The following is a 27,983-nucleotide window of genomic DNA, read 5'->3' on the forward strand; positions in this document are numbered from 1 at the left end:
CGCTCCCAACTCTAGCTAGCTCGCTAGCTAGGTAAGTCCATCACATCAAAGGAAAAGAAAACAAACCCCGGCCAACACTGTACGGACCATATCAATGGGGTATATGTATCTTTAGAAAGCGAAAACAGAAGGCAACCTAAGGAACTCCATGCAATGCAATTGATGCATCACGAAAACGTCGAGGATATTAATATCGTGAGCTTTTTTTTGCCCACCCTTGACTTGACTCCCACTAAAACTGACTCACTCACTCACTCTCGACGTACGTCCTGGGCGCTTGCTAATGACGCGAATTTTGAACTGTGGATTAAGTAGGTGATAAGTAAAGGAAATGATGCTTCTGACTCAGTCGTTAGTCATGTTTCTGTATGCGGCTGTGACAGGAAGAGGAATGCGCAGCGCGGCAGGACGAAATGATCAATCAATAGGTAGTCAAAGAAATTGAGAATCAGGGTTGCTGGTTTCGATTCGGTTGAGGGGTTCTGTTGGGTTTGTTGTTTCCATTTGGTTGACTAGTGGTTCCAGTTGATTGGTTCCATTTGATTGATCAGTCCCAGTTGGCTGATCACCACCAGCTCCCGGCCGAGCAGCCTCAACAGGTTGAGTAGGTTGAGCAGGAGCATTGGCTGCATTCTGCTGCTCCTGTTGTGCTGCAGGTGGTGGTGGTAACAGTGGCCTCCAGGCGTCAACAGCATCACGCAGATTATTGCGAATATATGTGACCATCGGGCCCACGGACTCGGAGTTTGTAAAATAGTTCGCCGGGCAGGAACGTGTATCGATATGCTGCATGAGGTCGCTCAACCGGTTGAAACTCCGCGGACACTCGCGGCACGCGAACGGGTTGGGCATCTGTATGCCGCGGACCTGGTAGTATTGTGTAGCCAGATTGTGGATGTCTTGTAGTGTTGCTCCGTAGGGACAGTTGTCGGACTCGAGGTGGTTGAAGACGGAGGCGTACGCGGTGAAGCTGCCAGAGCAGAGAGGGCAATTGGCCATATGGGGGCGGTGGACGGCGACTGTGTGCTGTGCATCAGGTATGCCTGTCAGTGGACTGGATCCAGTAACATGTAAAGGCAGAATGGGTTATACTCACGCCATTCAGTTCATGGACATTCTGAAAGTATTCCTCGCAGATCGCGCACATGTTGTGCATTGAGATATTATGTGCCCTGAGAGCCTGCCGAGAAGTACAATGCCACTCGCATGGCTCGCAGTAATGGTGAATTTTCTCCAGATGGTCCTGGAGTTCGGTGAATGTCTCGAAATCTTCCTGTATGTCAACTTGAAGACAGAGATAGCACACGTTGTGGTCGAGGGGTTCCTCAATGTCGTTGGCGCGCGCTTCGAGAGTTGCAAATGACATATGGCAGCGGGGGCAAATGAGCCCAGGTGGCTGAGGCCGCCGACGTCGTTGGAGCTGCTTAGACAACTGGGGTTGCTGGGGCTGGCGCAATTTCTGAGGCTGCTGGGACTGCTGAGACATCGTGATTTATGTGTTCTGTAGTTTAAAGGGATAAATTATATAATATTTTTAACGGGAGAAATATAAAATCGTGAGATTCACTCTGCTATACAGCTCAGGCGGAGATACCCCGGAGGTTCTGAGAGATTAACAAAGAGACAGTAGGAACAAGGAAGTTCTTCAAATAAAGGATCGCGGAATATATCGAGTAGTTAAAAAGCAGCAATAGACAGCAGCGCACAGGTATTGAAACGCAAATATATTGTTGCAGAAGTCTGTAGAATATATATATTAATAGATAATTAGAGTTGGAATACTGCTGGTTATGACAATGGGGACGATTCTGAAGGAGTATATATGGACATATGTAAATAAAGAACGGTAGTCTGAAACGAAAGCTCAACAAGAGAACAATAATCTTGTTCTGCCAAAGAAGAGAATGCGAAAGATAGAGGACTAGAAGCCAGATAAGATTAGAACATCTTCGGAGGCACAGCTCATCGAAAGCCATAAGCAATTGCTATACAGCAAGACAAAATAAAACAATTCGTTGTGTTTAGTCAATGTGAGATCCATTGTTATAAAAATAGAAACTGTGGGGGGCTAAGAAGACATAGACGAGGCGCTGTCGGTTCTATGTTCCCTTTAGCATTTTTAATATTCGATAAGATCAAGTAAATTTCTGGCTCCTAGAATCAAAACAATTCAGCATAGACTACAAAGCGTTGTATAAAGCATTGGTATACTTTGATATATTAAGAAAAGACATGATGTATCGCTCGATACTCTATAATCTCAAAGAAGGATTCCTGGAGATGGAAGAAAGACGGAGAGAGAGTTGAGATTCTGTAGGCTGCGGGGATGGGAAAAAAAGGACGAAAGCAGGAGTGGGGAAGACATGTCAGGAACCATAATGTGAATGTCCTGAGATATCATTCACATGTACATGAACAGATGACCATTGTGTATATCTCAAAGCATGAACTCGCTCTTCCGGAGGACGTTGGAGACCTGGCGGGACGTTGTGTTTGTTTGCTGATAAGACAGGCTATCGATAAGCGCCCCACGTGACCAGCTACCCGCAACTTTTTTTCTCTGCAGGCGATGAAGCTTCTGCCGTCGATCCTCGACGTCTGCCCCGAGACTCTCTGCTTGATTCACTTTCTTCCGGCGCTGTCGCCGGTCAGTCTTATTCACCATGGCTTCAGACGAAATCGTCTGGCAGATCATCAACCAGCAATTCTGCTCCTACAAGCTCAAGTAAGTTGGGAAATCTCTTCCTGCGGAACGGTTCTCCGAGTGTACGCTGACACGAGACTACCTGCACAGAACTACCAAGGGACAAAATTTCTGCCGGAATGAATACAACGTCACCGGTCTCTGCAATCGCCAGTCATGCCCGCTGGCCAACTCTCGCTATGCCACCGTTCGGTCGGACCCCGAAACGGGTGCGATGTATCTCTACATGAAGACGATCGAACGCGCGCACATGCCCAGCAAGTGGTGGGAGCGAATACGGCTCTCGTCCAACTACAGCAAAGCGCTCGAGCAGATTGATGAGCGGTTGATCTACTGGCCGAAATTTTTGATCCACAAATGCAAGCAGCGTCTCACGAGGCTGACGCAGGTGGCTATTCGCATGAAGAGGATTGCGAAGGAAGAGGAACGGCTTGGCGAAAAGATCGTCCCGAAGCTGGCTCCGAAGATTAGGAGACGAGAGGCAACTCGCGAGCGCAAGGCAGAGGCGGCCGCGAAGGTCGAGCGGGCGATTGAACGCGAGCTCATTGAACGTCTGAGAAGCGGCGCATATGGCGACCGGCCACTCAACGTGGAGGAGGGCATCTGGAAGAAGGTCCTCCGGGGTCTCGAGAGAGAAGGAGAAGGAGAGAGAGACGAGGATCTCGATGAGGGTGAGCAGTATGACGAGGACGAGGAGGAAGAGGGCGTTGGAGAGGTTGAGTATGTCAGCGACATCGACGAGGAAGAAGAGGATCTCGGGGACATCGAAGACTGGATTGGAGGAGACTCTGCCGACTCGAGCGATGATTATGATGAGGATGAGAGCGACGAGGAGAGTGACGAGGGTAGCGACGAGTCCGGTGAGGACGATGAGCAGAAGCCTGCCGCTGGCGCCAAGCGGAAGCGCGCAGCACCACCGCCGAAGCCGCGGAAGAAGGGCGCTCGGATTGAGATTGAATACGAGACGGAGGGACCCGGAAAGGAGAGTGTCATGGCATAATCACCAGTCTATCATTCTGTGGAAAACACTTGCAGGGCGTTTTGAGGGATATTGGTTCTTTGAGAGCATGTTCAGCCACTCGATCGGGGCATTCATACCCAGTTATCGACTTGACCACGTTTGTTTCCCAAAAGTTTACAAAGAAAATAAGTTATTCTCTGGCGATCGTATAGATAAGGGTTCTGTAGTAATTTTTCTGCCTAAGTAGTGTTGTTTTTCTAGCATGTATTCTGCTGTAAGCGTGCTGCACGGATCGACTTCATTCACGTGCACTTATACTCGAGACGCTTCGACTTTGTCTCCGCGACGGCTCAGACCAGACTCTCTCCGCCAACATTCGCCTCCCTACTCGACCAGCCGCCCCAGCTGGGCGCACGACTGCATCGCACGACTGCATCCTCTGACGGGCAGCCCTCCGTCTTCACTGTGTTCGACGAAAATCTGCAAGCAGACCGACTCGCGCAGACCTTGATACCACACACCGACATTGGAGCGCTTCACTCAGGAGGGCGCCCCGAGAGCGATCGAGACACGCTGTCCTTCTGAGGATTGAAGCAGAAACGTCATCAGGATGACGTCCTACTTCTCGTCCCTCACCTCTGGCTCTGCCATCTCGAGCCTGGGTACCCGTTTCAACTCGCTCCGCCGCGCCATCACCTCCAGCGAAGAGTCCGACGACCCAGACAATGAAGACTGCTCCCACATCTCCAATGTCCTCCGCGCATACTACACGGAGAAAGGACGACCTTTTCCCGCTTGGCTCCCACCGGATCCCAAGGCCCCGCCGCCTCCACAGCCTCGAGTCGTCGCGACAACCCAGGTGGCATTGCAGCAGGGATATGGAGGACAGTCACCCGCGTTATCGTCGGGAGGAGGCAGAGGCGGATTGAGCGATCTCTGGGGCGACTCGGGATCTTCGCAACCGCCACCCTCGCAGCAGACCTCGAGCCTTCGTCGTCCACGCATACAGCCGCAGGCAGCGTCAGCAGGCGCAGGAATCCCGCACTCCCAGACTCCCCCGCCGCCATCGGGCGCCCGGCCGCTCCCCAGCCAGCGTGCGGGATCTTACCAGTCGACTCAATCAGCGCCGAGCCGTCCCTTCCTGGACCGAACGGGCTCCGGGAGCTCCGCCCAGGAGAGGTTGCGAGCACGCTTACACGGGGGTTCGAGCACACCGAGCCCGAGTTCTACCACACCGCCCAGCTTGTCTCCTGGATACACCGCGTACGGCGGAGGTGGTGGAGGAGGCGGCGGAGTGCCCCGAAAACCTCTGGGCGGCGGAATCGGGTTGCCTTCTGGGCCGAAGATACACCGGTAGAGGACAGGTCGTCTGTCCGCTTGTTGAAGTTTTTACCTAAGTCTCGGGCATCACTGGTGGTACCGTGGACATGTTTCATTATATTGCCTCGTCTCGCAGATTGACTATTCCCCCTATCGTTGTGGACCGCGGCCTGTTACCTTAGAAGCCTTTATTGACCTTTGCAGCAACATCTGGCAGGGCGTTGGGTGGTCACGGATTGCATCTACATCGACGCTCTAATTTAAATTAATGTACATAAATACATACCTTAATAATACGTGTGGACGGTGTAGAAGTTTGTCAGACGTCTCTCCAACTAAGCCTACCCATGGACACGACACGGTGATGTTTGAACCCTATCAGCTGTAAGCAGTACCTAATAACTAAACTATCCACCATATACCGTATAATCCCTCAACCGCACCATCTGACCTGACTGCCGAATGATCATAATCATGTAGGTAAACAAGGCAGACAGCCTAGACAAGCTCACACTAGACGCTTGTCCCAAGACGTGGAACTGCCGATCACAGAAGACTCGAATATGCACAGGAACATTTTTACTTTGACGTTGTTTACTTTTCATTGATAAAGACAGCCAAGCAGAGTTTCTCCATTACAGATTATGCTTTGTATCGAGTAACAGCCAGTTAGTAGTCCTGACAGTTTAGACGACAACATACTGTGGAAAATAAATAAGTACAAATGTTTAAAACTATTACGTGGATGCATTGACAAACCTTATAGAAGCACAAAGTCCTAAAAAAGCTATTTTTTTTTTCTGAAACCGTCAAACAGTTTCAGGTCTGTGAGGCCTCCTCTCCACTGAGTTTCAGTTTTAGAGTTGGACCGATCGCTGCAACTACCTATGTATAACCATACCTAACCAACTATAGCCAACAATTATTAAATGCTACCTAGTGTCCAAATTATTGCATTGGAACTGCGCGGGTTCTTTTTATGCAGGTAACGAAAAAGAATCTTCTATTTTCTGATGGAATCTATTTCAGGAAGAAAGAAATCTGAAACCTCTCGTCACACGCGTAACAAGATCCATCCCCCTCTGGCTTGGGAGACTTATTCCTCTGCAAAAGAGAGCCTTGTTACACACATAACGAACAAGCGATCCTCCATCTGGTTATCATTCCATCTTCAGAATTCTATGCACTACATAGGTACCTACAAGAAACCCGAAAATCTCATCTCCTCCCTATTTGAGGAATACACCACTGCATACCCATCCGACAATCATTATATAAATAAAATACCATTTCTTTGTTGCCTACCTACCTGCCTATCAGGTAAGCAACCAGCAGGCACCACAATTAACTACCTAACTTGCAACCCATAACTCGCCCGCATATGGATCTTCAGAAAGGATCCGTCCGACTCGGACCCGGGGGAAGGGCAAGGCAATACTTATTATATACTCTGTAGGCGATATAGATTAGGAGTACTTTGATCATGATATCGGCACCCGGAGGCCCTATCTCACCGACGGCCTTGATTTCCCCCGACGGGGGAGGCAACGCCTAGTGGGACACACAGCCACAGCCACCAGCAGACAGATGATCTATAGGGCTACGAGTGCGAGTGCGAGCATCGTCACCATCACCAACTACTATCGAAAGATCTCATTGCCTATTAGCATGTCCAACTAACTAATGTATCTAGCTACATACACAGGCATAACGTAATGTACTCTCCGCAATCCGGCGGAGAGTCTCTAATCGCCATGGCCGTCAACCGAAAAAGCCCTAGCTAGACCTGTTCTGTCTGTCATGTCGTGCGAAGCTCGCTCTCTCTTTCTGCCCCCCGGACAGGGCAGGGCAGAGCTTGTTGTCCATGTTGCACCGTGCGACATGCATGCATGCATGGCCCACGACCGCATAGCACAGGCCAGGCGACCCGTGGCCGACCGGGTCCGTTATCCATGGCGCTGGGTTGGGACATGCTGATCTGGGCTTGAGGGGAGAGATTTCGGAGAAAGGATGATAATGGTGGAATGATGGAGGGCAGACGATGCGCATCGGCCGAGACTGGAATTACTCCTCCACGTCCCCTCATTTGCTGTTTATGGAGGGGTGAGCGGAGGGTTTCTTGTCACCAACAGACAAGACAGACGGTTTTGTTTCTCGTTGCCTGACTACGACACGACGATGACGACGTCGGTTGCTGTCGTATGCTCCGATACATCGGGTATGTAGCTACCTATCTACCTAGGTAGGTAGATATATTTAAATAGGTCGCTCGTCTCCTGGATGGAATGGATGATATTTTTGTGTATACAACGCATGTCTGAATACATATATCAATAGACGGATAGACGGGGACCTCGAACGTCGACGCACTTCCAATTCGTCTCGACAACTATCAGCTTCTTCCAATCAATAAATCGATCATATCAACCGCCATGGCCGTCCTCACGCCCCTCTTCGAGCCCGAGGCCTCGAAGCCCAAGTCTCGACTGTCGGAGATAGGATCGAATGCGGTCTGTAGATCCTCCCCGCATCACCATCATCGTCACCACCTACCCACTCAACATAACCCCATATATATATATATATAATATAACATACTGACAAAGAAAACGGGACCAGGTCCTCCTCAACAACTTCCACCTCTCAACCCTCGTCCTCCTGGGCTGCACCCTCCAAGGCCTGCTGACCTACTCCCTCCTCCACCACCTTCACCTCCCGACTTTATCCCTCCTCTCCCTCCTCCCCTCAATCTGCATCCTGACGTACCGCAGCCTCGACGTACTCCTGATCATGTACGGCTGGAGGAAGAATCAGTACATGGAGGATATCATCCCGGGGAGGGTGTCGGCCCAGGTACCGGATGAAAAGGGGGAGTTTGGGACGGAGCCGTCGAGGGAGACGGTTGTGGTGCTGTTTTTGGGGTTGAGGACGAATCAGTACGTCCCTCATCCCTCGTCCCCTTGTCTCTTGCTTTTCTTTTTCTTTTTCTTTTTCTTTCACGTAAAATTTTTGTGCATGGATGTCCTTTTCAAGGAGATGGCTGAACACAGAGTGACGGTGATGAGTATAGTCCTCTTGGAATCCTCTCCCCCGGATTCAACAAGATGAAAGACCTCTTCATCGACATGACCCAGGACATGGAAGAGAGACGTGAGGAATTCGAATGTAGGAAACCCCCCCCCCCCCCCCCTCCATATACCCTCCCAACATACTTACGGAGAAAAAAAAATAGTTCTAGGAACAACATCCTGGCTCTCCATCTCCGACCGAACCACCTCCTCCGAACTCCTCAACATCTACTACTTCCGCTCGATGTCAGGGCTGCACCGCTTCGCGCACGCAAAGTACCACTCGCGGGGCATGGTCTGGTGGGCCACGAACAAGAAATATCATCCGGATATTTCTATTATGCATGAGACGTACGAGGCGCGGCCGGGGTGCTGGGAGAATGTCTATGTGAATTATCATCGGAGTGGGTTTGGTATGTTTTCCCCTTTCTTTTCTTGGTTCCTTCCTTTGGGGGTGTTTTTGTGCCGGGGAAAGATGTGTTTTGCTGATGGTTGTCGTGGAATGTTATACAGCGTCGGTCTCGTACCCCGTCAAAGTACCGCTGCCGTTGACGCCGGAGAATGGGAATGGCCCTCTTGCGGAGGATGGAGGGGAAGACAAGAAAGAGGTCAAAATGGAGACGAGATGGATCTCCCCGCTCGTGGACGCGTCCAAGCCGGATATGAGGACTCGCGTGAACAGGATGGGGAGGGATGAGAAGGAGTAAGTAAGTAAGGTGATTTGATGTATGCGATTGATGATTTTGAGATCATTCATCATCATCATCATCATCATCATAATCACCATCGTGCACGATTCCCTCAGGATGGTGAGAAAGCTGTTTTGTTGGGCAGCTGTGGATCTTTCCTTCTCTATTTCGTTTCGTGTCAATTTTGTTTCACATGTCTCAGAAGGAAAGATGTTTTGGATGGATCAATCAGGTTTAATATCATTGAAGAGATTACGTATCGAGTGCTTTTTTAAGGGTTACCAACTATTATGGTTTTTTTTTTCATTTTTCTGTACAGTACATGGAACCGTAAACCGTAACTATCGTCAAGCGTGATACGAATCGTAGCACGTAAGCATTTATTTCAATAAAACCCCGAAGGGATCAAGTCGCAAAAGCACCAAGGTGCGAATACATCTAGGATACAGTCAGATGACAGACGACTACGACGGCACGAAAACCTTCTTCCAGCGAAAGGCAGCCAGATCGCGCATCACCTGCACCGTATTCTTGACATTCTGCTTGACGATCACACTCGTCGGCTTCGAAAACAACTCGTCAATCTCCTCCAGCGACTTGTCCTTCGTCTCCGGCATGAAGATGATCTGGTAGAACCATCCCAGCACGGCGATGCCGCCGTAGAAGCCCAGCGTCAGGCCGATCCGGGTCATCGAGTTCATCATGCGCGTGAAGTTGTACGTCACGATGAACGAGCACAGGAACAGGTTCGCGTCGGACGTGGTCATGCCGTAGCTGCGCAGGTACGTCGGGTAGACCTCGGCGGGGATGACCCAGGTGAGGCAGGCGTAGGAGCCGAAGAAGCCCATGTACAGGATGACGCCGGCCAGGTAGACGCCCTGCGCGGCGGCGGGGTGCGTCTCGATGGGGATCTGGTAGCCGACGCCGACGAGGACCAGACCGACGAAGAAGCCGGGAAGCATGGCGTTGGCCCAGTAGCGCCGGCCGAACCGCTCCATGTACAGGACCGCGGGGATGGTGCCGAACATGAGGGCGCCGCCGCCGACGAGGGACATGAAGACGCTGGTCTTGTCGTCGAAGCCGATCTTGCTCATCAGCACGCCCATGTAGTAGAGGATGGCGTTGACGCCCGTGAACTGGCCGAGGAAGACCATGATGTTGGCGTAGACGATGGCGCGTCGGGCGCGGCCGTCGGTGAAGAAGTCCAGCCAGGGCATCCGCTTGGTGTTCTTGTCCTCCTCGTTCTCCGCGCCGACGGCCCGGATCATCCCCAGGAACTCCTCCTTCGCATCGATAGTTGCAAACCCGCGGATCCGCTTCCAGACGGCGTACGCCTGGACCGTCCTGTCCTTGTGCATGAGGTATCGAGGGCTCTCTGGCAGGAAGATCATAGCCACCAGGAGGATGGTCGAGAAGACCAGGGAGGATCCGAGGATGTAGCGCCAATTGCCCTCGACGCCGACGAAGATGGCCGCGACAGCGTATCCTAGCACCTCTCCGAGCGCGATGTTGAGCTGGTAGAGCGAGACCAGGTTACCGCGCATGCTGCTGGGCACACACTCCGCGACGTAGACCGGCACCGTGCCGCCCTCCAGGCCGACGCCGGTGCCCAGGATAAAACGGCCCGCGAAGATCATGCCAAAGTCGACGGCACCGGCCTCCAAGGCCGCGCCCACGGTGTACAGGATGCAGGAGACGATGATGGCCATGCGTCGGCCCAGATACTCATTGGTTGGAGTCAGGATCAGGGCGCCTGCGACGGCCCCCAGCGGCATGCCGGCGTTGACCAGACTGGACTGGCCATCGGAGAGATGCAGGTCCTTGGGCAGGAAGAGATTGGCACCGCTGATGAGCGACTGATCGAGGCCGGACAGCAGACCACCCAGGGATGCGAATCCGACCAGGATGTAGGTGAAGACGGCGGGGTTCGAGAAGGCGACCTCGAATTTGGGCTTCTTCAGCTCGTTCAGGCGCCCCTCGAGCTGCTGGAGCTCGGCGTCCATGGCGGCCTCATCGCGGGCGGAGACGTCTTTCTGAGCGTCGTCCAACTCGAGGACCGTGGCCTCCTTGTGCGTCTCGCGCGAATCGTCAGGATTGCTGTTGGCCATGGCGGTGCAGGCCAGTGATCTGCTACAGGTTGGACGTTGATGAACTGCGGGCATAGGATGAGGAGGAGGGAACTGACCTTGGCGGGTTCCTTGACGACTGTCTCGTCTGTTTCAGCTGAGGCGCATCACACAAGGAATCGCTGAACGGGAGATGTAATTTTCGAGGGGACGAGGAGCTCAGTTAATATGCAGCAAGGGAGGGGGGGGGGGGGGGGGCATCTCGTGGGGCAGCAGTCCATCTGGATAATTTCTCGAAGCTATGTTAGTGTCGCCGTCTCTCTATCCGACTGGAGCAATCGAACCTAGCGCGCGTCGACCGGGAAAATGCGAACCGTATGTACCTGAACCAGCCGTAAACCCGCCTCTATCTATCTATCTATCTACCTATCTATCTACTGCTGCTTCGCTGGTAAACGACCACGCTGATCCACGCCTAGCTGTATCCGAAAGCTTCCGTGTCGACCACATCCGCAAAGTTTCGTGCCAGATATCATCATCAACAGGGGTTATGAGTCTCGTCGAGAAACAAAGCGACTGTTCTCGCATCTCAACCCCGGGCCTCCAGGAAAACCCCACACAACACCCCAGAGTGGACCGTCCCCAGAGAGACCACCACTCACGACGCTGGCTTCATTAGCCGACGTTCAACATTCCACAGCCCAGACAGACGGGTTGGTTGCATCTCGGGGTCTATCCGTTGAAAAATGAGGCATTTTCCCGTCTTCTCTCCTCGACTTTCTCCATGTGTCTGTCGATCGTGACAAGCAACGGGACCAAGCCGGGAGCAAAGCTTGGCCTTTGGTCTCGTCTCGTCCGTTCCGACCTGATGCTTCTTTCTGTCCGGTGTCGACGCGTGTCGTCTTGTCTTGTCGGATGCCTACTCCCGCGTTTTGGTCACCGGGGAATCATCGGAGAGAACCATACCGTAATGTTGGATAGGTATTCTGCAGGTATTTTCTTTTTCTGTGTGAGGTCATCGTCGCATGCGCCAAGCCCAAGCCCAAGCCCAAGCCCGACGCTACGGGTTACCGAGTACTCTTAAGAGTAGGTAGGTTCTTCCCGGGCTCAACCTTTTGGACAGTACGATAGAGGGATTCTACTGCTCCAAGATAAATATCAGATCATAATTCAAATAAAATGGCCGGTTGAAACACCTCAATGGAATTCTACGAGAAGTAGGTAAACAGGACCGGTTCTGTACGGAGTACTGTCGGGTCGGGTACCCGACCCGGTGGACCCTCGAAACGGTTGGACCTGACCACGAGAACGGTGAAGAAAAATAATTGGTCCATTTGCCATTTCATCTGTGGGGAGCGTAAGAGCTGGAGAAATCAGAATGATGGATTCCATTACCTCCGTGGGGTCTTCGTTAGGTTAGGTAGGGATAGAGTAAAGTTCAGCATTCCCCCGACGATTTTCCGAAGAAGTACATACGTAGACCTGACCTAACGGACGGTTACTGACCTCGGGACCCTAGTCGTGGACGGTACCCAGTGCTAGTGCTAGTAGTAGTAGTAGTAGTAGTAGCAGTAGTAGGTAGGAGTTCTAGTAAGAGAGAAAGGCCATTATTATGGTAATGTATTAGGTAGGCAGTTCTGACCGACTAGAGAAGACATTAACTTTCTGCGAGACTTGAAATAGACTTGCAACTAGAAGGGGGAACCCATAGGACGATATCAAGTGAAAAGAAACGTTTTCATACAAAAGGAACATGGTGGACTGATCACCTGCTAGTGGATTGATATGATAACCACAGCTTAAGCCTTTGTAACCCCAACGAGAATTGGAAGGGTATCTATCATCAGGCGAATGGGGATACATATGCTTTCGGATACACAGCACAAGCGGTTAGAAGCTGTCTACTGTACCGTACTATGACGACCCGCCAGATAAGGATGCAAACGTAAATGGTATAAAATTTTCCAGAATCAACTCTATGGATCATAGATCACAGGGAATAATCATGACACCGCTCAAAGACAAATCACAAAAGCATAAAAAAATCCACCCAACACCTCAAGCTCCGAAACGGAGTCAGAAGAGAAAAAAAAAAGTTGGTATCCAAATGCAACAAACAGACAGACAGGCAAACAGGAACGTCAACTTCTAACCTTCCGATAACTCGGCGGACTCCAGGCCCCCTTGACGACTTTCCCGATCCAGACCGGTACGAGCGAGACGGCCGACACGACCACCACGCGCCACACCCAGTCCACGGTGATGATGTACTGCAGGTCAAAGTAATCCCCGAGGAACGGCACGCTGACCGCGTAGACGAGCGCCGTCCCGATGATGCAGAAGATCATGATGGGATGCCAGGTCGTCACGGCGATCGCGACCATCAGCAGCTCGTTCAGCACGAGCGCTGTGAAGGAGATGCTGATCAGCCTGGGACCGGTGATCGCATCCATCAGTATCTGAGAGAGGCCCTGGATAACAGACCCCTGGTACACTGAAACCAGGACCCAGGTGAAAAAGGAGCGGTAGCTGAGACTGCGTCCGGATTTCAGCTCCTTGTAGAGCTCCGGATACAGATTCGCCAGCTCTTCGTCAACGTCACGATCAAGGACGAGCGAGAAAACTGGAGCGTTGGTGTAGATCGTAGCGTAGCCCACCAGGAGCCAGTTAATGAAGAGTCCCTTCGGTTCGAAGCCGCTGGCAATGCTGTACATCGTTTGACAGGCGCTGATGATGAGACCTCGGTGCATGATGAACTGAGCCAGTTTCGCGGACCGTTTGTAAGAGTTACGACCGTGCCACACGAGCAGCTTCGTGAGGTGGTGAAACTGGGTGATGCTAAAGTCCGCAGCCAGGGAAGCTTGTCGACCCTCCTTCCCCACGATACCGATACCCACATCTGCAGCTTGGATCATGGAGACGTCGTTGCCTCCATCACCAATGCAACAGACGCGCTTCTTGGTGTGTTGACGGATCAACTCTGCGATCTCTGCCTTCTGCGTAGGAGAGCATCGGCAGGCGATGACAGCAGGCAGCAGAACCGCCAGTGAAATGAAGGAGGATCGGAATTGACTAAGCATAAGAGAAAGTGACTCGCCGTCGATGAGCAGACAGGCGTCGGTTTTGTTGCGGAGAAAATCCAGGGTGTCTTGGGCGACAGACTTGTCCTTCAGTTTCGCGACTGTATGAATGTACTGCCCCCTGGCAACCAGTTTCGCGGAGATGGCCACGCAGCGAGCCGTTTCGACTTTGTCACCAGTCAACATCCAAATCTTGACACCGGCATTACGGAGAAGCTCAAGAGACGGCTTCACATCCTTCTGCAGCCGGTCCTCGACACCGGTGACGCCCAGCAGTTCCAAGTCACGCTCGAGATGTTCGCTGACGACCTTAGCCATCCTCACATCTCTGCTTTGAAGAGCCAGAGACGCCTGTTTGTAGCTGGCCGAGAATTCCTGGTACTGCTGAGCAGAGAGCTTCCTTCTGCCCACCACCAGCGTCCGTAGTCCTTCTCTGGCCATGTTGGCTGTCTCTTCGTCAAGCCAATCGTTGGCTGCGACAATAGAGGACATGACTGTATCCGCACCCTTTTGATAGAACCATATCTCACTCTCTTCCGTCGGAGATGCCTCAGCGCCATGTTCGAATTGCACGATAATCCCCATACGCTTGCTGTCGGAGGTAAACGGGAAGATCTCAAGGATGCGGACGCGTACGACAACCCTGTTCGTATCTGTGGACTCCAGAATGATTTTCTCTCTGTCACGATACGCCAGTCTGAGCCCAACTTCCTCCGTATATCTGACTATGGCGATTTCATCGGGCGAGGAGGCTTGGTAACTAGTAACCTTCTCTCCATCTCCTTCGTCTGTCGTTGGTGTGACGTTATGGCACAGGGCAAGCGCGAGAATGATGTCTCTAACACGAGAGCCAATCTCTCTGCGTGTCCGTGTACCACCACCTAGTCCAGCCTGGGCACCAAAGACCGAAGAGGGAGTTATCAATGACTGAGGGCCATCATTTTGGGAACTGCCCGAGAAACCCTGCCGAACGTAAGAAGCAACTTCATCCATTGCTTCGTTGGCATAAGAAACGGTCCCAACATGAATCTTTTTGAGTTCCATCTCTATTTGAAAGTTAGGCCAGTTCGCTTGCGTGCATTGGTATCAACTTACCATTCTGTGTCAGGGTCCCCGTTTTATCCGAGAGAAGATACTCAATTCTACCAAGATCCTCGGGAATCGTGCTTGTCCTAACGATGGTGCCAGGAATGCCTTTGTCTCGCTCGATAAAGCGGCCGTACACCGACTTGGCCATATCCAGATTAACACGAAGACTCATCGGGATAATCGTGGAAAACAGAATCAGATATATCATAATCGCAATATACCATTCCTTGTCGTTGGTTGGCTGGAACCCCTCCAGGGCTACCAAAATGATGGATAGCGCCAGGGTCAAGATGCACAGAATCTTGGTCAAATTGTTGATTTCGTATTCCAGCAGTCCCACCTTTGATCGAGAGGGCGATGTCGATAGAGCGGATCGAGTCTGCGAACCAGTATATATAATTACGGCAAATGTTGTGGTGTTTGACGCAAGAACGGTGTTGGCCCAAGCCGTGTTGTCAATCGTCAGGGGAGCGGAATTCCCCGGAGAGGGCTCTGTTCCCTGGCCCTCATTGGGGGTAGCCTGATTCTGTGACTTGTCGATGTGAGGGTCGTATGCATCATCAGAGGATGGCGGCGCCAACTCGATTGTGCCGACGAACTCGTTGACTCTCCTGTCGGGGGCACCGGCCGTAATTCTCAACCTCGTGTATTCTTTAAGAGAAAGGCTTTGAGAGAGCACAGAGGGAAGGCGTAATTTCCAATCCGTTTCACCGTCAAGTTGATCGGTTCGAATGAACGTATCAGTTCCGCCCGCCCCAGAATCCTGTTCCTCTCTTGCAGCAGCACTTGTTCCAACTTGCGTATCTGGCGAATGTGGTGGAGAATTCATCTTTGTATCAATAAGATCGGCTGGGGACTCCGGGTCGGGGTTCTCAGCCGCGGAAGTTCGAGGACTAGAACCAGACGTCTCGGCCAAAATGCTTTTGAGGATCACCACATCGGCCGGCAATCTTTGATCTTTGCGGAGCTTTAAGACATCTCCAACCTTGAGATCTTTGGACTTTTTCGTAACCTCGAAAACACCAGATGTGTCCGCGCCAGATGAATCGATAGCTGAGAGAGTTCGTGAATTTCGCCGAGGACCAGAGCCGCCGAATGAGAGCACCGTAAACTCCTCCGCGTTTGCCTCTGCATCCCTCCTCCGGCGCCCTATATCATCAAGGGCCTCCTTACCTAGGGATATCGACACGACAAACGCCAAAGGTGCAATGTATGAAGAGATGTATCCGATCCGCAGCACTGGGATGATCTGCGAGAGAGCGACCAGGAGGAAATAAATGTTGAAGAAGAAGGAAAATTCATTATACAACGTGCGAGGGAGGAAGCTCCAGGGGGTATATTTGGCGTTCGAAACGATATTTGCTGGATATTTAGACTTTTGCGGCTGTCCAACCAAGACTTCTCGCGCAGGCTTGTTTGCTGGGTCTTCATCCCCCCGACCAATGGGCTCGCGAGAAGTTCTCTGCAATGGATTCGACAACCTGAAGCTGGGGAGTCGTAGTCTGGGACCCTTTGTCGACACGGGCTCTTCGCCCTTCGCAGAGCGAGGTCGATCACGCCGGCGGCCGTGAAGCAGAGGCGCATCATCCTCCGGGGGATTGTTCGAGCTTCCCTGTGAAACTCTACGCTCCTCATCCTCTTGATCCTCCAGAAGGGCGTTAAGATCCTCTTCCGATGCTCCATGCCGCGATCTCGACGTCCCGCGTCCCCAAGCACGGGGACCGCCACCAACCCTCAAATTTCTCAGCGCTATCCCCGCTCTATGGCCCTGTCGTCTTCTCCCGCCATCCAGGGATGACCGACCATTTCGCTGAAGGTCTGTCGACTCGGGGTCGAGCTCTTGCAGGTCGAGGTCGTCATCCGAACCCGAATCGCCGGATACGCTGGCGTTGTCGAACGGATGTACGTATTCGGTTGACAAAGACATGGTTCACACAGTCTGGGATAGGTTCAGCGCAGATTCGAACTTTCAGCAGAGGAGCATTTCCTCGAGCTCCCGCGGCATAGGTGGTATGTCATGTCACGTTGAGTGGCGTATGGGACTCCAAAGGACCATCGTCGCGTATTTGTATGGGCTAGGGAGAAGCGACAACCGACTCGGGATCGAAGGGGCGCAGTCGTGGTCGGGGAATTGATCACTGCAGAAAATAAAAAAAATTCCCGTTCTGGCGATCTAGTTGAGGATGTGAAACTAGACCACGACGGAGTCACTGCGTAGTGCCAGCACGAAGCAGCCTGAGACCTCGGATGCCCATCCTGCGGCTCCTGCCACCTGATCCGCCGCCTGGGTTGGATCACGTGCCAAGAGTTCGTCCGTCTCCGCCGTGTGGCGCAGGCCCTAGGGCGGGAGCTCAGATCTTCCAATGAGCGACTATGGAGTATGTTTCTATTTTTCGCTGACATCGGGTCGGGTCGTCTGGCGAGGGAACAAAGAGAATACCGTTTATCTAGAGATGTCATGTTACTCTTGACGTTCATGACAGGTGGCTTGTTGAGATCGGTGATACAGTACGGTTACATACACCAGTAGACATCTTGTGAGCATGGAGAACATGCTCTCGAGATCCACATAGAATGTGGAACGCACCAAAAATGGACTCAACCTGCAAGTATCAGGAACAGAATTTTTCCAGCCGCAGAAAACACGGATCTGATAGATGTAGCGCTTGGAAACTATATGGGAGAAGCCCGTAGCCAAAAAGTTTAGTTGGCCGTCGGACCGGAACAACGCAGTGCCGTGACCGCTCTGACGGTCGCGTACCAAACATGTCCGGCGAGAGACTTGAGCATCAAGCTGGTCTCCATCACGCCAGCTGATTCCTCGGGTTCAGAGATCAACCACCAAGCGCGCGATCTGGCGTTGCATCCCAGTCATGATGATCCACGGCTTCTGCTCTTGCTGAGGCCTTTGTGTATTAATTTTGTTTTGTTTTCTGTTTTGTACAAGTGAGTTGCCGTCATGTCCTCGCATTTGCCGCTATCGCTCGTGTGTCTCTAAGCGGTTATGATGGGATAGCAGACTGACCATTATGCAGTATTGACTGTCCTTTAAGATCGTGAAGACTTATATACAACACCATGGCAACTAACGATGACGGTGCCGTGGCTGCAACTGCTGAGCCTGCCTCGTGGAATCCCGCTCTGAGACCGGATTCGAGTGACGGTCAGACAATGAAGGATTCAGGAAACTTGGCATTGGACTCGGGGGAAAGCTCCGCGCAAGCCCCGGTTCAGTCTTTGGTCTCCATTCCCGATCCCGATCCCGAATCATTCTTCGATCAACTCCAAGAGAATACACATGCGTCCGACAGTCCAAAGAATCTCGAAGAGTCCCCAGACCAGGATGCAACCCACCCCGACAAGACAGAAGGAGTCAATGGGATCTCGACTGAGGCTGATGTCTCACCGGCGAATCAAGAAGCACAGGCTATTCCTGAACCCGTTGTTGAGAGCCATGCCGAACAGAACATTACAGAATCCGCCTCAGGTGATTATAAGCTAGATTCTCCTTTGGGTCTTTCGCGTACGGCTACAGACCCATTTGAACAGGAGGCCATAATTGGCAGGACTAATTCTTTTCCTCCTGTCGTCGAGGATTCTAATGTGGCCGTTCAGAACGGGCATGCAGCAGAGCTGGAGGAAAATGGCGACACTGCGCCGCAAAACAGTCAAGGAGATATCGCAACCGGCGTCTCCAATGGATATGTGGAGACCAATCGTGACAGCTTCTGGGGTGATTCCATGGATGGAAATGGTGACAACTCGGAGGAGGACTTCTTCAATCAGCTAAAGACACAGACGAAACCGATTTACCCGCCCCCCGAACCCGAGTCTAGATTCGAAGAGGGTATACCCCTCATGAATGGGGTTCCTGAGACGCCAGTTGAGCCAAAGGAGCCTGTTGAGCCTGTGACACAACCTGAAAGTCAGATAGAGAAGATTTTCGACGGAGACGAAGACGAGGGCGATGATTTCTTTAGCTCCGTTCAGAAATCTTCCAATGCGGAGGCAGAGCAGCCTCATATCACACGCAAAAGCACTTCTCAGGTTCTTGACTCGCTCAGCTTCGCGCAAGACTCTCCGATCAGTGAGAATCCACCGAATGTCTTACACCCCTCCGATGCAGAGGGCGCGGCTGAGCCCACGGGTACGGTGAAGAAGATGTCTTCTGAGGAGGACCTTGCAGCTCGATGGCAAGCTGAACTGGATGACGATGACTTGCTGATGGACGACGAACTTCCTGAAAACACAACAGCAGGCCAAGCACCCGTTCCTGAAACCCCTTCTGGACCTGCGGAACATGATAGCGACTTCGGAGGTCAGCGTAGCTCCATCGGGTCAAATCCATACGTGCCTCATCAGCCATCATCATCTGAGCTTTTGCAGGGGTTGCCTGTACCAGGGGCACAGCAAAGCCCTGGGTTTGGGGCGCCGTTATATTCACCAGCTCAACCTCAGCAGAAGCCTGCCTCAGAAAAGGCGGAGAGCTTCGTGGATAAGAAGGATGGTTACAAGTCGCCGTATGACCTTCCTGCAGACCTCACACGACCCCGAAAACCTGTTGCTGCACATAAGCCCGTCCCTCCTCCAGGCACTGTTCCTCCTCCAGCTACCAAAATGCCACCGCCGCCTCCACGAACCAACAGCTTTACTGGAGTTCCGCCTCCCCCGGCCGCATCTACCGCTCCTCCCACCGCTCCTCCTACAGCTCCGCCTACGGCTCCCGCTGTCTCTGCTCCCAAAAACTTCTACGAGGAACTTCCTGTGACATCCAGGTCGCGCCCTGGCAGCCGAGGGAGATACACCCCCCAGCCTGCGAATACCGCAACGACATTAGCTGCACCCCCACCTTCCACTCCTGGCCCATACGCTGGAGCTTCTTCGCCTGCTACTCAACCTGCTGGCGATTCATATTTCCAGTCTCAACTTCAGCCGCCAGAACCCGTGGGCCCTTACTCGAACCTGTCCGTTCCCAGTGCTCCTTCAGTGCCCAGCAATGCTGCTAGATATTCTCCGAAGCCGCCTGGTTTGCAACCTGGCACTAAGCCTCCGGCCTCTCCGAGATATTCGCCAGCTCCACCTCCTCAGTCCCCTGGGACCCCTGCTCGCAACCGCTACGCCTCCCAGCCAGCGAACACTTCTTCGCCGGCGACCGTTCTTCCATTTCAGCCGCGGACGTCAAGTCCTTTGGCTTATCATGAGAAGAATGCATATCAGCCGGAAGTATCCCAAGAGCCGCCTGCGTCCTCCGCAGCTACGCTCTCACCTCCTCGCCCATTGCCACCACGGCAGACGCTAGAGCAGACCCCTCCTACCACCGCGGACCAATCGCCTCCTGTTGGTATCATTTTCGGTGCTCCAGCAGCAGATGCGGTAGCCGAAAAGTCTTCCTTGAGCCCGCCGACTAGCCAGCAGATGTCTCCTCCCAGAAATCCTTACGCTCCCCCTTCCTATCTCAATGAATTCTCTAAGCGTGCCCCATCCGAATCGGCATATGCACCGAGAGCTACCGCTGAGAAGCCGCAAGGTCCTCCACCACCTGGCGATGCGCAGTTTGTTCCTCCACGAAGGTCTCAGACGCAGTCTCCCGGAAAACAATTGTCAGGCCCAAGTCTGTCAATGACTCCAATGGAGCCTTTCCCACGGCCCGCTTCTGTGCACGATCCTAGCTCTCCGACAAAGGCAGTCAATCCTTATACAGCGTCCCAGACCTCTACGCTCGGCCGTGGCGTCACTCAGCAACTAGAGTTTATACCGCCTACTGATGGGCAACAATTCGACCCTCTTGAGCGCTGGAGAGGGGCGCCAATTGTGAATTTCGGCTTTGGGGGCGCCGTCGTTTCTTGCTTCCCCAAGCATATTCCTCGATACTCCGCTGGCAGTATGGCCCCGATGATCAAGCCCAGCCCTGGAGAAGTCAAGATACATCAGTTCAATGAATTCGTCCCACCTGCGGACAACATTGTTCAATTCCCGGGGCCCCTCAAGACCAAGTCGAAGAAGAAAGATGTTATCGCCTGGCTGTCGAGCAAGATCGCGGCGTTCGAGAATGAAGGATTCTCGGAAGCTGCCCAATTACACCCTGAACCTCACAAGCGCCATGAGGAGAAGCTCTTGCTTTGGAAAATAATAAAAGTTCTAGTCGAGCACGACGGTGTCTTGGAGGGCACAGCCGACGTTCAGAAATCGTTGCGCAACGTAATATCTCCAGGCCTTCAGGGTTCTGAATCCGATCAGACATACAATAGCGATGTGACGGCTGCTGGTATGTACCAGCCCGCGGCTGCTTCGTTACAACCCGATGCTGTCGATCCGCAGACCCTGGAAAGGCTCCGTAACGACCTTCTCTCCGGCGATCGGGAGAAAGCGGTCTGGGGTGCGGTAGACGGCCGCCTGTGGGGGCATGCGATGTTAATAGCATCGACGCTGGACAAATCTATCTGGAAACAGGTGGTTCAGGAATTTGTTCGAAGAGAGGTCCGCAATGCCGGTGGCAACACGGAATCTCTTGCTGCCCTTTACGAAATATTCGCCGGCAATCTCGAGGAGAGCATAGACGAACTCGTCCCTCCGTCAGCTAGGGCCGGCCTGCAGATGGTTAGCAAGCTTGCCGGTCCAGAACCTACAAAGAACGCCCTTGATGGTCTGGATAGGTGGCGGGAGACCTTGGGACTGGTGTTAAGCAACCGCAGTGCGGAGGACCACAGGGCGCTTGTCGCTCTTGGCCGTTTGCTTGCGTCCTACGGCCGGATAGAGGCCTCCCACATATGCTACATATTTGCACGGGCCTCGTCGCCTGTACCGATCTTCGGCGGCGCCGATGACCCGCAGGCATGTATTGTACTTCTGGGAACTGATCACCGCCAATTCCCCACCACCTTTATGCTTGACGAAGATGCAATACTCCTGACAGAAGTCTATGAGTTTGCTACTTCGGTCCTCGCCGGCTCACCAACGGCTGTTCTGCCGCATTTCCAGGCTTTGAAACTGCGGCACGCCATCTCACTGGCAGACAGGGGTCGGAAATCCGAGGCTCAGCAATACTGTGATGCGATTGGGGGAATCCTCAAGGCGACAACCAGACCTTCTCCGTACTATCACCAGCGCCTATTCTCTGAGATCGATGAACTATCGACACGCTTGAGGCAGGTGTCTGGTTCCAGTGATGGAGGGTCTTCGTGGATATCTCGGCCTAGCATGGAGAAAGTATCTGGTTCCATGTGGGCTAAGTTCAACAGTTTCGTTGCCGGCGATGATAGCGATGCTGTGTCCAATGCTTCTGCAAAAGGCGATCAGGACATTGGGCCATTCGCTAAGGTCACTGGGACTCCAACGATCAGTCGCACGCCCTCTGTTACGGACCTGTATGGGTCGTATCCACTTACTCAGACGCAATCGGTTCCTACCTCACGGTATGCCCCGGGAGGCCAGTATGCTCCAAGCTCTTCGCCCGAGCAGTTCCGTGGTAGGTCATCTTTGGATTCTCAGAGATCTCCTTCCTTTGGTTTTCAGTACGCGCAGAGGCGTGGCTCTCAAGAACCTTCGACGCCGAGTGACTACGCCTCGGGCCCATTTAACATGTACGGCTCTCCGCTAGCTCCTGGATACCATTCTACACCTCCCCAGCAGTCCTATGTTCCTCTCGCACCAGTGGAAGAGGACTCGTCGTCTCAGACGCAGCAGCAGTCTACGTCTATGTCTCCGGGACAGTCATCTGTTTACGGTCGCTATAACCATGGACCAGCAGCAACTGGCCCCGAATCCTTTGGACAGCCTCTATACAATCCAGGATCTGCAGAAGTACAACAGCAGCCAGAGGACACCGGTTACGAGCCACCAACCAGTACTAGTACTTATGAACCTCCGTCGTATCAGCCAGATATGCCTGCGGAGTCTGAGGATGCAGAGCAGTCTCCTGTTGAGGAAAAGCCGAAGAAAAAGTCATTCATGGATGATGACGACGATGATGATCTTGCGGCCCGTGCTGCGGCTATCCAGAAGGCAGAAAGGGAGCGGAGGGATCGTGAAGCCGACGAGGCTGTTCGAAGAGCTGCGGAAGCAGATGGTAAGTTAACTTATTCTCTGGATTTATGTTTAGCTAGATACTAATCTTCGCGCCTATAGCCAAGAAGCCTGCACAGCCTGCAAGGAAAAGTTGGTTTGGCAGCTGGTTCGGTGGCAAGAAGGACGATTCTTCTTCCGGTGGCCCAATTCGTGCGAAACTTGGCGAGGAGAACTCATTCTATTATGATACGAATCTGAAGAAATGGGTCAATAAGAAGGATCCGAATAGCGCCAATGCTGCAGCGCGTGCCACGCCTCCTCCGCCGAAGGGCCCAGCTCCGCAAAGCAGGACAGGAAGCACTAGCAGTGCGGCGGGTGCACCCCCAATGGCCTCTAACGGCCCTACTCCCGCTTCCGCGGCCGTGACAGGGTCAGATAGTCGACCTCCAACTGGTAGTGCTCCATCACGTTCTGGAAGCCCGGCCCTATCATCTTCCCTCGGCGTACCGTCTCCGGCAGGCGCGAACATACCCCGGCCTGTCTCCACTGGGGCCGCTGCTTCGACACCCCCGGACCCTGGATCGGGACTGGCACCCCCTTCTCGGCCTGCAACATCGCTGAGCAACGCAAGCTCTATAGACGACTTGCTCGGTGCACCGCAGGCACGAAAGGGGGCTGCTGCTTCCAAGGGAAAGAAGAAGGGCAGGTATGTGGATGTCATGGCGAAATGATGAATGCACACCATGTCTCGCAATAATAATGAGATCGATACGGTCGACGAAGTACATGCCTTAATGTGCTGTTCGCCAGTGACATCAATCACTGACACGGCAAATTTCTTTTGGGAATGCTACATTCTCCACGCTTTGGGCTTTGCAACCATCTGGATTTTGAGAAGTGTGGTCATATTTCTGTCGCCTTCAGCATTTGTTATTCTCCACGAGTCGTCCAAGCAGCGTCTCCGCAAGGCCCCTCGAACATCGATTCTTGACCCTCTCTGCGCTTTGCATCAGTAGGCATATGGGTCCCCCATTTGCGAACCACAGCGCGATAGTCTTGGACGGCATTCACCCGTCTATTTTCTCCGGGACTTGCTTCTTTTCTTTCGGGCACCGTGCCTCCTTTTGTTTTGTTTTCAAATATCATTGTAATTTGGCGGATATTCGCCCGGAAAATTATCGTTTTAATGGTTTTGTTCCTAAGACTCGCTCGTCTCGCATGATAATATCGCAGGCTATGGCTGGCCATGTCACTTAATAATTAGCGTAAAATGACAATCAACGTGTTCATAGTGAATGAATATTGAAGGTTCAGTAGTGTAAAAATTATTTTCTGTTCAACTAATCTGCCATCTTCGCATCGACATTATCAACTGTGGAGTAGAGAGCCCCGAGTGTACCTAATTGTTGTAAGAAAGGACATTGTTCGAAGCATCGGGCCAGGTTCCGACGCGGACGTGGGACGGCTCGCGGCCCGGCCGTAGCGCATTGCTTAGCGTCGCCGCACAAAAAAATTTTTTTTGCCGACGTCGTGACATCAGAACACGTCTCTGTGGCGCAATCGGCTAGCGCGTTCGACTGTTAATCGAGAGGTTGGAAGTTCGAGCCTTCCCAGGGACGCGTTTTTTTTTTAAAATTTTTTCTTTTTTAAGTTCCATCAACTCCGCCATCCTTTTAGCTTTTGGAGTTAAATGGGCGCCTCAACCACCTCTTTGCCTCAAGCTGTAGTGCGACATTATATCACGGATTGGATTTCCATGACATCAGCATTATCTTCCGCAAGTGTGCAGAGTTAAGTAGGTGTGATTTTTATCATCTATCACCTATGTATGCCAGCCACCTCCTTGACCTTGGTAATGCGCGGCCCAGCGCCATGTTCCAAGATACGGATACCAGTTATGCTTATTGTTCTGGCCGATAAACAGTTACTAAAGCACAATCCTAGGGGGAAAAAATAGGAAAGGAAATGCTCTGAGCGTTTCCCAGAAACTCGGTTTAGTGTTCAATGTACGTATCTGGTTGGGAAATAGGTGGCTAAGATTGCAAGATATCTTAGGTAGGTATCTAGGTGTTCAAACTCAAGACTAGGTACTTTTTCCTAAACTAGCCAGTATTCAAAAAGCCATACAGAGGCTGAATTAATTGAAAGATGTTTGTATTATGGTGCAAGGGACCTAATAACCAAAAATCGCCAAATATTTGATGGGTCTTTTTTGATAATTCTTCTAGTTCCGCGTGACTCGTGCGACGCTCACAAACGTCAGAAAGAATAACTGCTCTCTACATACTCATAGTGATAGAGTATATTATTAGAATGAGTGATCTTCATTCCATCAGATGCCAGATATATGTACTGTACGTAGCATCCAGGGCACCCTAGTATACGGTTTTCCCTTCTTCAGTGGGTGCAATGCAATAGACAGTAAATGGTTTCTGGTGTGTTCCTAGCAGGTATCTTGTCTGGCTTTCGACCTACCTATCTACCTACGTATGTACCTAGCTACTACCTTAGATAGACAGCTAGCTAGTTAACCTTTCAAAGAACAACCCTGCTGCTTGAGCTTAAGATAAATTCATACCTATAGTAGTAAATGCAATGTCCTTTCTGTATGCACAAAAAAAAGGCAAGCAGCAGATTACTTAGTAGATAGATGGAGTAAACCTTACCTATTGGCATCCGGGAAGATCCATCCCTTGCTGACTACTAACTACCTAATACACATACTATGCGCGTAAAATAGAGGCTCCGATTTTGTATGGGACAGGATAGGACATGTAAGTACAATAATAATAATAATAATAATAATAATAATAAAGTACCACAAAATAGAGAGAACGAACAGTGCAGCCCTTTTTACAGTCGGAGAGCTAGATTACTCATACCCCCAAGTCATTCTATTCTCTTATCATTTCCTTTTTTTCTTAATTGTTTGATACTAGGTGGTTATATCTCAACCCAGTCCGCTAGCCAGCCAAACCCAAGACAGCATCGGTTGAAAAGCCACAGCGATCGACAGCAATAAACCTCTAATATACGACTGATATACAGTACGAGACTGGGATCACCTAAAAACCCCAACACTTATCCTCGTAAAATGCATTGATTTCTGTGTGGGTGTTTTTTTATCAATGTCAGACACAAGTCAATCGACACGGGTTTATCGGATACTAAGATCAAGGTGGCATATGTGCTGTACGGGCTGTGGTAACTATAGGTGTACTTACCTCCCAATTCCGTCGTGGAACACTGATCTCTAACGCAGCCAACCGCAGCGGCGATCGTGTCCTGGTGGTAGCAGAGACATGTGAGATTGTCGCCGCAGTCAGACGACTGGAGAGTGTCTGTGATGCAGGATTGCTGTAGATAGGAAAAATGGGATGTTTGTTAGTAGTCTTTTCTTGGATGATGATATATTTTTGCTGCTTTGTTATATTTTGATGGCTTTTTGGAGATCACATACAATGCAAGGGCTGACAGTGTTCAAATCTTGCGCGGTAGTGACGGTAGCAGCAGTCAGGAAAGTCGAGGCCAGAAGATAGAAGATTTTGGATGGTTCCATCTTGAAAAGAAAAGAGAGAGCTAGCTTCGGGGCTTCGGAGAGAATGATGATATGATAAAAACCAGTAAAAAAAAACTTCGACGCAAAGCCCTGGAGGATAGGAGGTATTGAAGGGTTTTTATATATGTAGCGTATTCTTTCCCCCCTCTCATTCAAGTGGGAGGAATGTTAAGGAAAGCTGCTCTCAGAAAGCAGTGTAAGTTCTAAGGTACCTAATCGACGATAACAATCAGTTGAAGACCTTCCTTGATTGGTACTTAAGGTACAGTGCTACCTTAGCAAGATGCTGAAGGGTCGAGATTCCTTGGCCTGCTTTCAGAAGGGCCTCTGTGTGATCTTGGAGACCTAGAAACACCTGCGCCACGCCGCCTCCTCAACTTTTGAAGGGGAGGGAGGGAAGGGCTGGCAAGGACCAGGTCCTTTTATTGTCAAAACAAGGGATAATGACAATGAATGTCTTGGCGGACCTCCCAGCCGGCCAGCGTAAGTACCTACCTATCTTGAAGATCTTTAGTAGTGATGACAAGCGTGGATAGAAATACCGCTTTATCTTGTTCTCTGGTACTGAACAATTAGTACACATATATCATGCTTGGGTCCGACTGGAGGGAGGGCAACGCAGAAGTACCCAACTTTGCTCTTCGGAAGGCCGAGCATACCTAGCTGTTGAGATCACATGCGAGTTCCAAGGCAAGCCACGCTTAGTGTATGCAAGGGTATGCAAGGGGGTCAGGTCATTTCTCGATTACAAGACCCTGGTCTCCAGCCCGAAGGTAACACCCTACGTCACCGAATATATGGTTAAAACGGGCCTTCTTTCGCAGTTCAATGCCATGAAACTAGACACCGGCGGAGACAAGCCTCCAGCATGGTCTAGCCGCTAGGAACGACAGAGAGGGAAGACACTGCGTACTACACTACTGAACCATATCTTTCGTTACCCTATACCCCCTGTCCAAGCAATTTACCTTGCTGCCTTTCTTATATTTTGTTCTCATCTGGCCTTGTCTAGAGCCTGTGACCTATCATAGTGTCTGGGTACCCTCCAATAGCTTCAAAATCACATGGTTTTAGAATGGCAATCTGCCAAGCCACCGGAACAGGGGGGAGGGGTAGCGAAAGATGTGGCAACCCAGCGTGGTAGACGGTCCCAGAAGGAGCCACGCAACTGGCCATGAGCACGATAAGATAGGAGGCCCCAATCTGCAGCCCAAGCCTGCGACACGGGGCAGCGGCCAGGCTTCGCCAACCGGTTACATGCTACCTAAGATACTGCGCGCGAGCGCGCGCGAAGATCCTACAGGGGATGAAGAGGTGAGGGCAGATCTGGGGGACAGTATAGCTAAACATATAACCATATTTTCGATGTTTCAATAAGCATTCCAGGGGCTTGTTGGGTAAACTGGGGGGCCTCTCATCTCCCCTATACACTCGTTCCGCTGA

The 27,983-nt window shown here is 51.7% G+C and overlaps 8 protein-coding genes and 1 non-coding gene across 9 annotated transcripts; 5 read left to right on the plus strand and 4 right to left on the minus strand.

The window, feature by feature from the left end:
- Positions 1–432: 432 nt before the first annotated feature.
- On the minus strand, positions 433–1,486 carry VTN00DRAFT_8794 (uncharacterized protein; the record flags this gene model as incomplete). The annotated part of the gene is made up of 2 exons (XM_069435682.1): positions 433–1,026; positions 1,097–1,486. The coding sequence occupies 2 exons, from the start codon at positions 1,484–1,486 to the stop codon at positions 433–435; spliced, it is 984 nt and encodes a 327-aa protein (XP_069285604.1).
- A 1,177-nt stretch (positions 1,487–2,663) lies between these two features.
- On the plus strand, positions 2,664–4,250 carry VTN00DRAFT_8795 (uncharacterized protein; the record flags this gene model as incomplete). Its single annotated transcript, XM_069435683.1, has 3 exons — positions 2,664–2,725; positions 2,795–3,692; positions 3,945–4,250. 3 exons carry the CDS (start codon positions 2,664–2,666, stop codon positions 4,248–4,250), a joined length of 1,266 nt encoding a protein of 421 aa, XP_069285605.1.
- Positions 4,251–4,275: 25 nt separating this feature from the next.
- VTN00DRAFT_8796 (uncharacterized protein) lies at positions 4,276–5,022 on the plus strand (the record flags this gene model as incomplete). Its single annotated transcript, XM_069435684.1, has 1 exon — positions 4,276–5,022. The coding sequence occupies one exon, from the start codon at positions 4,276–4,278 to the stop codon at positions 5,020–5,022; it is 747 nt and encodes a 248-aa protein (XP_069285606.1).
- Positions 5,023–7,417: 2,395 nt separating this feature from the next.
- Positions 7,418–8,760, plus strand: VTN00DRAFT_8797 (uncharacterized protein; the record flags this gene model as incomplete). Its single annotated transcript, XM_069435685.1, has 5 exons — positions 7,418–7,495; positions 7,605–7,921; positions 8,056–8,150; positions 8,218–8,466; positions 8,567–8,760. The coding sequence occupies 5 exons, from the start codon at positions 7,418–7,420 to the stop codon at positions 8,758–8,760; spliced, it is 933 nt and encodes a 310-aa protein (XP_069285607.1).
- Positions 8,761–9,206: 446 nt separating this feature from the next.
- VTN00DRAFT_8798 (uncharacterized protein) lies at positions 9,207–10,850 on the minus strand (the record flags this gene model as incomplete). The annotated part of the gene is made up of 1 exon (XM_069435686.1): positions 9,207–10,850. The coding sequence occupies one exon, from the start codon at positions 10,848–10,850 to the stop codon at positions 9,207–9,209; it is 1,644 nt and encodes a 547-aa protein (XP_069285608.1).
- Positions 10,851–12,949: 2,099 nt separating this feature from the next.
- On the minus strand, positions 12,950–16,904 carry VTN00DRAFT_8799 (uncharacterized protein; the record flags this gene model as incomplete). Its single annotated transcript, XM_069435687.1, has 2 exons — positions 12,950–14,934; positions 14,984–16,904. The coding sequence occupies 2 exons, from the start codon at positions 16,902–16,904 to the stop codon at positions 12,950–12,952; spliced, it is 3,906 nt and encodes a 1,301-aa protein (XP_069285609.1).
- Positions 16,905–18,055: 1,151 nt separating this feature from the next.
- Positions 18,056–23,712, plus strand: VTN00DRAFT_8800 (uncharacterized protein; the record flags this gene model as incomplete). Its single annotated transcript, XM_069435690.1, has 2 exons — positions 18,056–23,042; positions 23,102–23,712. 2 exons carry the CDS (start codon positions 18,056–18,058, stop codon positions 23,710–23,712), a joined length of 5,598 nt encoding a protein of 1,865 aa, XP_069285610.1.
- Positions 23,713–24,526: 814 nt separating this feature from the next.
- Positions 24,527–24,600, plus strand: VTN00DRAFT_t155. The gene has a single exon. It is a non-coding gene; the product is annotated as a tRNA-Asn (tRNA).
- A 1,446-nt stretch (positions 24,601–26,046) lies between these two features.
- On the minus strand, positions 26,047–26,540 carry VTN00DRAFT_8801 (uncharacterized protein; the record flags this gene model as incomplete). The annotated part of the gene is made up of 3 exons (XM_069435691.1): positions 26,047–26,087; positions 26,206–26,338; positions 26,442–26,540. The coding sequence occupies 3 exons, from the start codon at positions 26,538–26,540 to the stop codon at positions 26,047–26,049; spliced, it is 273 nt and encodes a 90-aa protein (XP_069285611.1).
- Positions 26,541–27,983: the final 1,443 nt, after the last annotated feature.

This window comes from Thermoascus crustaceus (assembly GCF_041956765.1).
Source record: "Thermoascus crustaceus strain CBS 181.67 unplaced genomic scaffold VTN00scaffold_6, whole genome shotgun sequence".
NCBI lineage: Eukaryota > Fungi > Ascomycota > Eurotiomycetes > Eurotiales > Thermoascaceae > Thermoascus > Thermoascus crustaceus.